General features: G+C 40.1%; 1 protein-coding gene across 1 annotated transcript; it reads left to right on the top strand.

Moving 5' to 3' along the window:
- Positions 1-5,267: 5,267 nt before the first annotated feature.
- lhx1a (LIM homeobox 1a) lies at positions 5,268-13,652 on the top strand. The gene is made up of 5 exons (XM_034169031.1): positions 5,268-5,437; positions 7,236-7,459; positions 7,996-8,279; positions 10,999-11,164; positions 13,272-13,652. Exons 1-5 carry the CDS (start codon positions 5,268-5,270, stop codon positions 13,649-13,651), a joined length of 1,224 nt encoding a protein of 407 aa, XP_034024922.1. The 3' UTR covers position 13,652.
- The last annotated feature ends 1,927 nt before the right edge of the window (positions 13,653-15,579 follow it).

Genomic DNA, 15,579 nt, shown 5'->3' with positions numbered 1-15,579 from the left:
AGTCGGTTCACATCAAAAATGGATCAGTGCTGCACACATTTACACACAGTTCTGTGCAAAAGGATACTGGCCTGTTTCCCAAAGCTTTTTTAAAGTAGGTCTAATGAACACCAGTTGTGTATTTGAGATTTACAAATAGATGTGTAAAATGTCTGACTGCTTAAGCATTTTGAAAATAAACCATTTTCTGTGATCCTCTGCATCAGAAATTCAGCTTTTTAATTTAATTTTATTTTCATGTTCTGTGGTAATCAGTATTGTCTTTGTGTTGACTGAATGTTGCACCTGTAAAGTAGTTAATTTACAACTGATCAGTTTCTTCATTAAAACAGAAAAAAAAAATCTACATTTTAATTGTGTTGGACGATAACATTTTTAATTATTAAACATGTTGTAATTGTTTCATTTTTGACCCACTGTTGGATAATAACATCAAACACCACATTAATCAAAACTCTAGGGTGCCTAAATGTTTTGTGGAATGTTGTACATGTATATGTTTTTGCCCTTTTGTTGTAATTCATCCATTTTTGTAACCATTTACTCCAATTTAGGGTCGCGCAGTGACCAGCAGTCACAAGGTGCCAGTTTATCTCAGGGTCACATGCATGTCTTTGCAGGTGGGAAGAAGCCGGAGCACCTGGAGGGAACCCCCACCAACACGGGAAGAACATGCAAACTCCACACAGAAAGGATCAGGAGGGACGCGAACCCATGATCTTCTTGCTGTGCAGCAATAGTGCTAACCACTAAACCACTGTGCCACCTGTTGTTATGCAATATTTAATTATTTTTGAATGGAATTTCATTTCAGAGTTTACCTCTAGTAAAGACATTTTTTTGGAAAGTAACTGCAAAGTATTTCTGTTTGCTTAAATTTTATAAGACCATATATTTTATTATTATTATTATTATTATTATTATTATTATTATTATTAAATTACTTTCAAGGTGAGAATTGGCAACATTCTATCTATATATATATATAGTGTCATCTTAAATTCATGTTAATGTAGTTTGTAAAGGTGTAATAGAATAAGAGTGTGTGGCAGTGGTCTTGTGGTCTTTAAGCACACTCAATGCGCCCCCTGGAGGACGGACTGGTGCTGAGTGTCTGTGTCGCGTTGGGGGGGAGCAGCCCGCTGTTTGGGGCCCGAGGCCGCACGTGCCAATCATGTGATCCACACAAAAGAGCAGCTGGTGGCGGTGCGCGCGCGCGTGCGTGTGCAGGGACAGCTGATCCATAAACCTGATTGGATTCTTCTCAGCGGAGGCCAGAACCAGAACTCAAGAGTCTGCAAAATGTTTACGGAGAGTTCTGTTGGCTCGATAACGAACATCAGGGGGAGGGGGGGCGGAGGGCGGAGAGACAGAGAGGCTGGTTCATCTTTTTTTCTGATCAGGTGGTACAGAAAAGACTGAATTTAGACAAATGTGCGAGGATGCATGAGCACCACAGGTCAGGATGGATCCAGATCTGGATTATGTCTCCGTCACAATGTTATGAAGTGTGACTGACAGACTGGACTACGTAACACACCCCCCCCCCCCCCCCCCCCGCTTCTCCTGAAATTTGTGCAACAGATCATCCATCAGTACATCATGAACAAAAACAGGAGATTCTGTCCCACGTGGGACTTTAATTAATGTGTTTTTATACATTTTGCATTTTGGAGCCGTTTTTGAGTGACTGAAAAATGACACAAATACTTTGATCTTAAGCACTTTGACACAGAAAGTTTATTCCTAAAATAAAATGTCGATGTAAACGATAAAACTCCGCAAATCCTGCGCACGCGCGCGCACACTCATCTGATCCACGTCGTGGGGTGGGCGGGGTCTCAGCGGGCCGTTTCTTCACACTTTGTGTCTGTGAGCCTGCAGGAAACAAAGGATGGAATGATTCCCCGGTTTCGTTTATGACGTCACAGTGACGACATAAAACACTAAACGCACACGTGTGGTGTCCAAAACCAGATGAAAGGATCAACATAATACATCAAACCCAAAACTCAAGAGACAACCCATCTCTAATAATCGATTTTTAAAAAGTCATTGGGACCAATCATGATTACTAATCTTTACTTATGAATAATAAAATTCAGAGTGCAACTTGTTAAATGCTTTCGTTCCTTTTACACGCTCTGAAGCTGGCATTATCTTATTGTAAAGTGGATTTAAATGTGTGTAAATCAAAGATAACATAAATTAATTAGTTCGTTTCCATCATGTTTCATCTTCTGACAGAGCAGAGGGCTGAAACATCTTTTAAACTGCTCTAAACCTAATCTGAGCTGGTTTAAAGAAAAAAGTTCCATCTGATTGGATGGATGATCACAACTCATATAAACTATTTTAATTCATAATTTTATCCATTCATTCATTCATTTCCTTTATTTACACAGGTAAAAAAACTCATTGAGATTGACATCTCTTTTCCAAGAGTGACCTGGCCAAGACAGCAGCCAAAACATTGTTACAACGGTGAGACAAGACAACAATCAAACATAATTTCACACAAGAGTAAAACAAAACCATTAAGACCATTAAAAACCACAGTGAAAATCACCACAGTGAATCCACAACTGAATCAATTTTTGTCTGATTTGAATCAAATGTGTTTAAATAATTTTTAAACCGACTTCACTCGTTAACAGGATAAAAAACTTAAAACACGAAATAAATTGGTTTGTATTTATTATTTGAGAGGTTGTTTTTTTAACTGCATGTTTATTCGGATTTGGTTTAAGACTGAACTGACAAGGACAAAATCGGTTCTACAGTTCAGAAAGGATCCGGTCTTGAAAGTGTTTCAAAAGAATTTAAACCAGGTTGCAGTTAGTTTAAACCCAACGCTAAACCAGATTAAACTGGATTAATTAAGACAAAAGTACCGTATGTGTGGATTTCTGACTCTTTTCACTCATTTCTGACTGTTTGCACAAACAGATGATTTTCAAATTTGATTTCTTTGATCATTTTCTCTATTTCCCCCTTTTGATCTTCAGTGTTTCAACGTTTGTTTGTTTTGCTTGTTTGTTTGTTTTGTTTGTTTGTTTGTTGTTTGTTGTTTGTTTGTTTTTCCCAGAAGGCGTAAAAACGACGTGGTTGGATCAAGGTTTTTGGCACGTGGAGACGGCCACACGCGCTCACGCATGGTGAGGCTTTAGTGGAGTCTCTGCCTGCAGGCAGATATTTTTAAACCACATTTTGGATTAATCTTCTTCTGTGGATTTATTCTAAATCAGGGGCAGATTATCCCCGAGCCATCTTCTAAACGCGCACACAACTTTTTTGACGTTACAGCTGCATTTACAGCGCTGTGTTTGTGCGCACTGCGTGATTTCGCATTAATTTACGCGTTATCCTGCAGGTTTGGCACCAAGAACTGGAAGGGGTCATTTATGGCGCAAAGCAGCGCCACATTTCAGATGAACGTTTTGTGGTGGAGCCCAGTGAGTCCCCTCCTCCGTGGTGGAATCACGCGCTCAGACGCTCCGCGCGCACCAGAAAATGGACACAAAAAGAATCTGGTATGAGATGAGAAGCAAGAGGCGAAACGACAGTTTATATATATATATATATATATATATATATATATAGAAAGTTTTTTTTTTTCATAAAATTTATATCAATTTTAAGATTCTAATTGTCCAGTTTCATCCGGTTTTACGTCACTACAATCACAAAAAAAAAAAAAAAAAAACAGCAAACTTTCACAAACACTTCGTGTGGACTAAACCATCCATCCATTTTCTAAACACACGGTGGGGCTGAAACCTATCCCAGCAGTCAATGGGCGAGAGGCGGGGTTCAGCCTGGACAAGCCGCCAGTCCATCACAAGGCCACAACACATTCACACCTCAGATTATGGAAGTGGGAGGAAGGCCGGAGGGAACCCACGCAGACACGGAGAGAACACGCAAACTCAACTCCACACAGAAAGGACCAGGTGGGAAGCGATTCCACGACCTTCTCGCTGTGAGGCAACAGTACTCAGCACTGTCCACCTTACAGAATGATTAATATATCCATTAAACATCCATTTTTACGCACAAAGAATCCTGATGGCGCACGCGAAATCCCCAATCTTTGCAAACGTAACGCGTATTTGGAGGACATGACAATAACCCAGCATGCTGTTCGGCTATTTGCTTAAGGTGGACTCTCGTTGTGGATTGGACCTCCTTAATGGAATCGTCTGAGGTGCCAACGGGCCGCGAGCCCCTGACGAAAGCTGTCAACTTTAGAAACCTTTCTGTCTTTCACTTCCACACTTCTTCTTCCTCTTCCTTCCCATCATCATCATCTTCATCCTCATCAACACAACATCAACAATCAGAGGATAAATATATGCAACTTAATAAGCATTTTCAAAAAGTTCTCGTCTGCTTTATTCATAATAAATGACAAAATAGTCTCACTTAACTGTGCCTAATTTTCTGTCAGCAGTGCGCCTGACGCGCTGCGCGCTCCGTCTCTCGCTTCTGTCCGTCCGCGGCGGCCGCTTCGTCGTTGCAGGGAGATTCTGGACTCTGTGGTGTCATAAATAGCAGACACAACTCTCCGCCGGGTTACGGCTTGATGGCTGCTGGCACGGCCGCGCGATGACGCTGATTGGCCCGGGCGCGGTCTGACGTCAGGAGGTTGGGAATAAGGCTGAGCTAGAGCTTCAGGAGCAGACACTGTACTGGAGACCCGGCGCATCCCCACGTACGCACTGCACTGGAGACTGAGGGCATCCCGGCATGCATTGAGCGCCCACTGACAGCGGATCAGCACCGAACCTTCAGGACCTGCAGAGAGGGGAACATTAAAAAAAACCTTCTGGGTGTCTTATTTTGGCTGAACGGAGGATACGCGGACATGTCAAAGTACGCTGAATTATTGATACTCGTGCGTGCCTTGTTTATTTAGACTGGCGCACGCCGATCTGATCCGGCTTCTCCATCTGGATCCAGTGAGGGACTCGTCTTGATTTGGACACACTTCTTCTTCTTCTTGTGCGCCGTTTGGACCCCTTTTACGCATTACTCATTCTTTATTTTTTTAATTTATTAATCTTTTTTTTTTTTTTTTTTTTTTACGTATTTCGTTTTGTCGTGCGCCTTTTGGACCGTTTTTTACGCATGCAGGGACACATCTGTGGCGACACCTGATCCGCCGGCTTCGACCCGGGAGCTGCAGTTAAACACACACGGGAGGAGAGCGCTCAATGCCCGGTCTGCGCTGCTAAATCGGTGCTCGTCTTTGCCCAGCCTGAGCCATGGTCCACTGCGCCGGCTGCGAGAGGCCTATCCTGGACCGGTTTCTTCTCAACGTGCTTGACCGAGCCTGGCACGTCAAGTGCGTTCAGTGCTGCGAGTGCAAATGTAACCTGACGGAGAAATGTTTCTCTCGAGAGGGGAGGTTGTACTGCAAAAATGATTTCTTTAGGTAAGATGGCAAACAACTTTTTGGCCGTTTGGTGAAACAAGGAAATTGTGTGGGGAAATATCAGGAACAAACGTGCAAATATTCACGAAAATAGCAAATTTTACGGTAAATGAGATATTTTGTTTGTTTGTTTTGTTTGTTTTTTGTTTGTTTGTTTCTTTCTTTCTTTTGCCGTCTTGAGAGTTATTTTAATTACATTTCCTGTGTTATATATATGGCGATTTTAAATTGGTTGTATTTCTTTCGTAAATCAAACTACACATAACACATCGCTTCATTCCAGGTACTGACCCTCTACATTAATCCGGGTTTGGGTCGGTACCACGTGATGGTGGTTTGCTTTCTTGTTGGTTCAAATCAAATCAAATACCAAAACAATAATAATAAAAAAAAAATTAATGATGCAGCCGACTGAGGTGTGAGTTTATTTACTGCATGGGAGACAGTCATCGTTGATTAGCACCGACTAATTAAAGTATTGTTAATTTGGATTTTCATGCAAAACTAAAAAGGTGCGGGCGCGTGCGCTGCGCCCTCAGCGGGAGCGCGGAGGATCAAACCCCGGACCGGGGAGCTGGACTGTTTGCTCAGCCCGCCTGAGGACGACGTGATAAGTGGTTTAGAACTGGGAACCGGTTTCAAAGAGCAGCTCAATACACATCCGAATTTGAAGTGGAATTGTCACCAAACTACAGAAAATAAGGCTTTCATCAACACAAGTTTCACTTTTGATTTATAATGGGTTCTTTAAAGATTAAATCTTTTCATTTCGACACAAACTTTTTACATAACGAAAATTTTGTCCACATTATGCTGCAAATATCAGGAAATTCCACACGGTGAATCTCTGCTTTATTCAGGATGTCAGCGTTCATGATTTATCCATAAACTCATAGCAATAGGACATGTTATATATTTTCTAACAAAAGCATTAATATTTCTAATTTGCCATTTGATGATTTTCAGTATTTTATTGTAATAAACAATGATTTCACATATTGAACTTATTTATTTATTCCTACTTTTTGATCAAAATGCGGTTTAAGGTGAAGAAATGACTTCAGATGTTGATACTTGTACAAATTCTGAACGAAACATAATTTAATATATTTATAGTCAGAAGATATTCTGTAATTATTTGTTTGTATAAAGATGAATTTCAATCTGGGTGTTTACGTTCAAACTGCGTAATTTTAGTGCAAATGTGCCATTCAAATATAATAATAATCGTAATAATAATAATAATAATAATACTAATAATAATAATTTAAATGCAGAGATGGTTTCGGACATTCGTCATACAATCCAGTTTTTCACCTTTAGTTTTTTAGTGAATAACGTAAATAATCCTAATAATTTTTGTTGGACTCTCAAATATATCTTCATCGTGTCATTTTAATCATTATAAAATCCGAGTCAATGCTTAGGATCGATTTTGCTTTTAATATTGTTCATTTGTTCTCTTTTTAACAAAGAGTTTTAAAATGTTGATTTTGTTTAACTTCCACCACAAGTGGAAACACTTCATTAATTTCTGTCATATAATAAAATGGACATTATTACTGGAGCCCTCCTTATATGTCGTGAGTTCTTCCTGGACATAAACATTTTAACTAGGATTCATTATTATTTAAACTTGAATGTACTGCTATGGGAATTTTGATTTATTTGCAGTTTACATCTGGATGCTTTTATTGTCACTTTACACGAGATGCAGTTCGAGTTTGAAGTTGTTTTGTTGGTTTGTGTGTTCGTTTATTGACGGCGTGAATCTGATCGGTTTGTTTGGCTCCTGCAGGCGGTTCGGCACGAAGTGCGGCGGTTGCGCGCAGGGCATCTCTCCAAACGACCTGGTGCGCAGAGCGCGCAGCAAAGTGTTCCACCTGAACTGCTTCACGTGCATGATGTGCAACAAGCAGCTGTCCACCGGAGAGGAGCTCTACATCATCGACGAGAACAAATTCGTCTGCAAGGACGATTATCTGAGCAGCGCCACCGTCAAAGACACCAACCTGCTGTCAGGTAGGCGCGCGCGCCACCGCATGCCGAGTCAGCCGCGAGTCATCACGGCGTCCAAAAAAAAAAAAAAAAAGATCCCTGATCATACTGATCGAAGGATCTGAATGTATCTGCGGATTTATTTGGACTCAAACTGTTCGCACATCTTTTTATATATAATTTATTGAGATTCGGAATAAAAAAACATTTGGATTTGTTTGGATCCGTTTGTATTCTTGACTTTAAAGAGAAAATGTCATCATCACAATTTTGACGTCACATTTCAGACGAGCGCCCCAGGGTTCAGAGTTTGGGAAGGTGTTGGGTTTTATTCCTTTTCCGTTTGATTTATTTTGACCACATAGGAAGCTTTAATTCGGATTATTGTGCTTTGATTGTGAGGATGTTCTTTTTACATTCTTTTTACAACCCGATTTCTCTGAAATTTGGATGATTTTTTTTTTTTTTTTTTTTTAAGGAAGATGCCCATAAAATGTCAGGGATGATCCGGATTTGAAAGCGGACCCGCAGTCTGATCTAGTTCTTGTGATTCTCTGCAGTGACGGCGTGCAGCGACCCGAGTCTGTCCCCGGACTCTCAGGACCAGCTGCAGGACGACGTGGTCCTTAAGGACACGGAGATCGCAGCCCTGTCCGACAAAGAAACAGTAAACAACGAGAACGACGACCAGAACCTGGGCGGGAAGCGGCGCGGACCCCGAACCACCATCAAGGCCAAACAGCTGGAGACGCTGAAGGCGGCGTTCGCTGCCACGCCCAAACCCACCAGACACATCCGGGAACAGCTGGCGCAGGAGACCGGCCTCAACATGCGCGTCATCCAGGTAAACGTGCGCAAGCTGCGGCTCGTTATGCACCAGATACTTAAAAGTGCGCAAACCCGCCTTGGTATGCGTCATACGGGTAAATGTGCGCAAACAGTACACAGGTAGGCGTGCGCAAACAGCGTCACGTTAGGCGTCAAATAGATAAATGTGCTCCAACAGTGATTCATTGTGCATCAGGCAGCTAAATACGCACAAACAGTCCTTCAGTGTGCGTCATACGGGGAAATATGCGCAAATCCAGACACAGTATGCGGATAGTCAGGAGTGCGCAAACAGCAGCTCGTTATGCGTCAAACATATAAATACGCACAAACAGCAGTTCAATGTGCGCCATGCAGATAAATGTGCACAGCGGCTGAGCCAGTATTTTGTCAGGTGGAGTTCTCTGCTCCGAGGACTTCTGCAGTCATAATTAAATGTTGAACTAATTTTTTAAAAATATATATCATTAAGCATGAATGATTTATTTATTGTAGTAATAAATTAGTTGGTGCAAAATGTGGAACAGTAAGAATGTGCTTAACTCTGGTTCAACAGCCAGATATTATCAAAATTATCAGAGATTCTTCATAAGAAAAATAGATTTTTGTCTGTGTTGTTTGTGCATAAAACTTTTTAAAGGTGTGTCACAGTGTCGAGATGTAGCTTCACATTTTGTTGGTCTAAATTAAAAAAACATATCCAATTAGTTTTTGTAGATGAATCAAAACCAACTTTCATCTTCCCCCATTTTAAATCTACTTCAAACCAAGTTGGTTTTGAGCTGAATCATTTTTAAAACAAGTAAAATGATTTTCTATGGTTTGTGAAGACATTTTTATTGTTTTGCATCTTTGAAGGTAAACTTTTAAACACTGTAATGTAATTGCAGGAAACTGCTGAAATCTATTTAAAATGCAGCATTTAAAAATCATTTTTACAACCTGTTTAAAACCATTCAAATCTATATAAAAATAAAACAGGAAATTGACAATTTCATGATATTAAAATTACATTTTTTTTTCTTTGCTCAGTGAACTACTTCATTATCAGTTACCAAATTTGACTCAGTTAATTGGCTAATTCTTGTTCTTGTTAATGGGTGTGGATTTAATAACATTTTGTATCATAAACCTGTTCTAAATCTGAAGCTGTGTCACCATTTAAATACCAAATCAATTAAAAACTGGTAACTCTCTCATATAGTGTTTAGCACTAAACTCAGATTTCTAACATCTGCTGGTCATGTTCTCTTTCTGATTTTAAACTGTTTTCCATCCATTTGAAATGAAATTTGAGAATTTAAACCTCTTTTTAAATGACTCTAATCCAAGTGTAAATTATTTAATCGGACTGTCTTTAAAATTAGATTCTTGCAACATGGTTTAAAAAGCTCAAGAGTGAGTTGAAATGGAATTTAAATCCATTAAGTAAAACTGCACACGGAGCAGTTTGGAGATGGACATGAAACAACTCTGAATTAATGTGAGTTTAAAGTGGATTTACACTGGCTAAAGGTTACAAAAAAAAAATAGTTTTTTTTTTTTTTAATCATCAAAAGATTTGGGAAGGTTTTCATACATTTCACACATTTTGAACAAAACAGAATGCGGGTTAATAGAAAAGTTATTTCCTTTAGAGTTTGATTTAAGACTGTTCACACTGTTTACACTCCTGATTTGGACTATTGCGATTGATTTTAATCACTATATAAAGCCTTTGTTTCTGAACAAGTCACACGCGCATGTATGTTGTGTGTGTCTGTGTGTGTGTGTGGGGGGGGGGGGGGTGTAGACCTCAGCAGCCCCTCTTGTGGTTCGCCCCTGCAAAACAACTGAATGAAAAAGGTACTTTGTTCAATTTAAACCAGAAAGTAAAGGCGATATTTTATTAGATTCGTCAAGGAGCGAAATAAAATTACTTATGGTAGAACATCTCATCATACAATAATAATAATAATAATAATAATAATAATAATAATAATAATAATATACTGAGATAATTAGGACAAGTTTATCTGATCTGCAAATAAATATTATTGATCAAGGAGTGGAACAGCGTTAAGGAGGCGCAGATGCGCTTTGTTCATTTCGTATTCGCACATTAAAAGTGTTTCAGGGGAAACAGTTTATGATTTATGAGACGCGGTTAATTTGGAAACGGGTCATTTAGGTCATTTTATTTGTTTATTGATTAATTGATTTATTTGCTCTTGTTCGCGCTAAGCGAAAAACACACGTTATTATTATTATTATTATTATTATTATTATTATCGATATGTACTTTTGTATTTGGTATCTAAATGCTGCATGGACTCAAAAGCCGATTTTATAATGTTTTCATTTTAATTTTTATACAAACGGTTTGGTCTATTTTTCAGGCTCAAGCTTCATCCAGCGGGTAGAAAATATTTGGGTTCGGTCGTGGCCCTTTGTGATGATAGATGAAGCGCGTGCGCGTTATTAACGGCAGCCGGCCTCCACGTGATTGAGCACGGTCCGGTAAGGCGCCGGTAACCGCTCTCTAACCGTTAACTGGCGCGCGAATCCTAAACGGCTCTGCGCCTGCAGAACTTTCATCTTGGCGCAGTCCTAAATCTGGGATGTGGCGCACAGGCGCGTGCCAAAGTAAACGTCTCACATATGTATTGATCACGCGTCGCTGAGTCCCGCCAATAGTGATGATGTGCGCGTGTGTGTTCTGGGTGGCGTGACTTGGTTCTTGTGTGCGCGTGCAGGTATGGTTCCAGAACCGTCGGTCCAAAGAGAGGCGCATGAAGCAGCTGAGCGCGCTGGGCGCGCGGAGGCACGCGTTCTTCCGCAGCCCGAGGCGGATGAGGACGCTGGTGGACCGACTGGAACCCGGAGAACTGATCCCGAACGGACCCTTCTCCTACTACGGAGGTGGGTCACACAACGTCTGATTAAAGCACCATTTCTCTCTGTGACGTCATGGGCCATTGAATCGGATTTCATTTGATTGTCTTTGTCTCATTCGTTAAATATCGTTCAGATGGTTTTTCACACATTAATTTGTCTAAATAAACGCTGCATTCATGTGAATAAATAAGTTATTTTCGAGATTTCATGTTTCTTTTTGTTTTCCTGTTTTTTTTTTTTTTGTTGTTGTTGTTGTTGTTTTTTTTTTTTTGGGGGGGGGGGGGGGGGGGGCTGTCAAAGACATTTCAGAACCGGATCTAGTTTTGGACATTTTTCATCATTTTCTGACCTCTTTTTAAATTAAATAATTGAACGATTTTATGAGCATTTCAAACAGCAGTCATATGTGCTCGTTCTTAAAGGAGCATTGATTGATTGATTGATTATTATTGAGGGTTAAAAAACAAACCTTGCGGGGAGAGAGAGAGAGAGAGAGAGAGAGAGAGAGAGAGAGAGAGAGAGAGAGAGAGAGGGGGGGGGGGGGGGGGGGGAGGAGGGAGGGAGATTTAAACCACAGAATTATGTTTTGTTTTGTTTTGTTTTTTACTTTCCTGAAACAATGATTCAATAAATTGATTAATCAATCATAGGATAATTAGGAAAAATAAATAAATAAATAAATAATTTCAGCCCTCCAAACGTCTTTTGTTTATTTTATGAACAAAACGAGACATTAAAGGACATGAGGCTCTCAGGACTGTAATCTTGAGAAAATAAATCATTTAAACCAAAAACAAATTATTTTATTTATCTATTTAGTTTGTGGCCCTGCGACAGACGGGCGTCCTGTCCAGGGTGAACCCCGCCACGCGCACTATGACTACTGGGATAGGTTCCAGCCCCCCGCGGGCCACGACCCTTGATTGGACTAAGCATTTGAAGATGTGTGTGTGTGTGTGTGTGTGTGTGTGTGTGTGTGTGTGTGTGTGTGTGTGTGTGTTTACTTATTTAATTTATTTATTCATACTATTTTCTTTGAATACAGCCGAAACAATAACAATGTAATATAATAATATATTAAATTTTTATTATAAATTAGGAATTATAAGCTGTTTCTGATTATAACTATAATAATTTGTCAAGAACCAAAACCTAAAAGCAGCTTTTGGTTTCAGTTGTAATCATCTTGAATATGTGTCACTTCTCAGCTTTGGATTGTTTATTGACAAATTAATATATTGAGGGAGAAACAAAATGAGAAACCTTGAAGTTTTTATGAGGTAAATTTCATTTTTTTTGTACAATAAATAAATAAAATCTAATATCAATATCATTGCTACATTGTCTTCATTAAGGTTTTTTTTTTTTCTTCTAGATGATTTGAGTTTTTTGCTTCCACTCAGACCTGAAATAGTTCATTACTGACTGAGTCAGTTAACTGTTCTGATAATCATTGGTCACTTATCAAGCACAGCAAATATATTTTGATCCTCTGGTTTGTAAATGTGCTGCTTTTCTCTAGAAACACACAATATTTGGGTTTTAGATTTCTGTACCATTGTTTAAAACAAAACAGCACATTTAATCAGCTTGATATTTTTCATAATTTGTCATATTTCTTCTTAAATTAAAACACATAATTTTGTTGGTTAGTTTCACTTTTCCAACTTTCTGTGCCCACGTGGTTATTTTTATTCTTGTCTTATTTATATTCTTACAAAGGACTTTGTAACTGTCGTTTTGTTTATTGTTATAATAATGATAAAGATTATTCTTATTATTGTCACAGCATTAATTTTGGCAAATGCGCTGCCACATTCTTAAAATAATGTGGTATGATTCATGCTCTTGTCGTTTTTTTTTTTTTTTTTTTTTTTTTGCTTAAGTCTAATAATAAAATTCAGCTGAATTAAAAAAATGCTCTCAGTAGGTGGAACCACTGATGAAATGGTCTCCGTTTTAATTAATTTTGTGTCTACGTTGTTCTCCCCACCCAACTGCAGTTTTGATTTAAGTGTAACTCTGTGACTAATGTAGCGCGGCGAGCCTGTCTGCGTGCCTGCATCAATCCAGTGATTTCTGTGGGTTTCTGTTGGCTTTGTTCTGATTTGTATTTCTCTGGGATCTACAGATTATCAAAGCGAGTACTACGGCCCAGGAGGAAACTACGACTTCTTCCCTCAGGGGCCTCCATCATCACAGGCGCAGACTCCGGTTGACCTTCCATTCGTGCCCTCTTCTGGCCCCACGGGGACCCCCCTCGGCGGCATGGACCACCCCCTGCCGGGCCACCACCCCTCCAGCGAGGTGCAGCGTTTCTCCGATATCATGTCGCACCACCCGGGGGACTCTCCCAGCCCGGAGCCCGGCATCCCGGGGCCCCTGCACAGCATCTCGTCTGAGGTATTTGGTCCCAGCCCGCCCTTTACCTCACTGTCACTGAACGGCAGCGGATACAACAACCACCTGTCCCACCCGCCCTCGGAGATGAACGAGGGCACCGTGTGGTAGCTTTTTATGGTTCCGACCAGCTGAAGGACAGAAGGACGGACATTCCCAGAGGGCTGAAGTTTGGTGGATTTGGACATCAGGGTTTGGGCACCATCATCAAGCCTTTGTGGGGTTTTTTTGTTTGTTTATTTGTTTGTTTTGTTTTTTCTTTTCTTGAGGGGGTGGGGCTGGGCAATTTCATATTTATTTATTTATTTATTTTCCAGTCCTTTTTTGGGTGAGACATGTTCACCTACCGTAAAGATAATTTATGTATTTTGGTGTTTACATGACTTCTTTTGCCACCTCCCTTCACCTCAGACTTATTTAAGACATAAAAAACTGGGTCAGACTACTGAAATTGCACCCCCCCCTGCTGCCCCCCACCCACCCCCCACCCCCTTAGGGGCGGAACCCTGCCTGCCCTGGACGGCTGTGACCTGTCCTGGCTGGTGTCACAGGCCCTGCACAGTGACCAAACCTCCGAACGTTCACCAGAAAGGGTGAAGCCAGCCCCTCTGAAGTCTCGTAGAGTTTGTTCATGAACACGTAAACATATAGCTACTGTCAAAGACTTCAATAGCTTTATGGAGAGAGAATGAAGGGGTCAAAGGTCGGCTGTGCGCTGACCCTGCACTGCAGGAACGCTGAGAGGCGTTCAGACTTTGAGACACGACGCGTGTCCTCTGTATTTATTGCGAAGCTCCTCAGACCTCTTTGCCTCTCAAGGCTCTGCCATATGGACACTTTTTGACGCTGTCCGGCCGGATACAACCATTTTCCTCTGCCTGGACACTGCTCTTTTCTTGGTTTCCAAAAATTCCACCAAATCTGCTGAAGACGGCCTTCAAAAGGCAAAATTATGGATTGCAAACCCTTTATTTCAAAAACGAGAATGAAAGAAAGAAATGGAACTTGAAATGTTGAAATGAAGTCTATCTTCTAAAAATCTTCTACTAGGGTTCAAAATGGGATTTTTAGAACAGTCAACTGTTTACGTAACCTATTTAATTCAGGAGTCCGGAAGTGTCAAAAACCATGTTTTAGAACCTCTCGATCCACATAAAAATGTTCCAAGCAACCAACCAAACTTTTGTATTGATTTCATTTCTATTGTTAAAAGGCGTTTGCTGGGGTTGTGGTTCACTGTGCTAGTTTGTACAAGATGTTTACAGAAAAGTTTTTAAAAACCGTAAAAAACATAAGTAGACAGTTGCCAAATAAAAGACGAAAAAATAGCACAAACACTGTTAAAGTGCTTTGCACCATCATCTGCCGAAATTGTTGAGACAAAATGTTACGTGTTGGAAGGAGTTCTGATTTTTTTAATTTTTTTTAATTTAATTTAACTTTTTTTTTCTTTATAAGTCTGCTGGAGATGCATTCATAAAATTGTTACTATAACACACTTAGGTTTTATTTTTGTGTCTTCAAAGAAAAATCTAAACTATTAAAAATTGATGGTCGATATGCAGCTGGTAGCTGCTGCGTCTCTTTGAGTCTCGAACCCTCATGGTATGTCTTTTAATGTTCCAATAAACCGAAGCTTATGTGACCTCCAGTGCATATTAGACCATTCACTGTATAAACCCAAATGTGTTTCTAATAAAACAAGAACAAAACATGCAGATGAATCTTTAAACACATTTTCTTAGCGCTGTACATTATCCCGTGTTACGGTCGTGCATTCTGATTGTCAAGTTGACGATGGAGCAACGTTCGCACAACATTCGGCATCATTTCCTCTGTGCTTTCTGTCACTGGTGGAACTTCTGTTGGGCAAGTGGAACAGAAATTGCGATGTTTAAAGAAAAGTAACATTCCAGAAATTTTATGTTACCCAAGTTACATTATCCTCGTTACAATAATTTTGCATCAGAATCTTATTTTTGTAACAGTCTGGGGGGATTTGGAGGAGTTTGGTAATGTGAAGTTATTTGGAAAATATT

The sequence above is a fragment of the Thalassophryne amazonica genome, chromosome 4 (genome assembly GCF_902500255.1).
Source record: "Thalassophryne amazonica chromosome 4, fThaAma1.1, whole genome shotgun sequence".
In the NCBI taxonomy this organism is placed as follows: domain Eukaryota; kingdom Metazoa; phylum Chordata; class Actinopteri; order Batrachoidiformes; family Batrachoididae; genus Thalassophryne; species Thalassophryne amazonica.
This window is presented reverse-complemented; position numbering and strand designations above follow the sequence as displayed.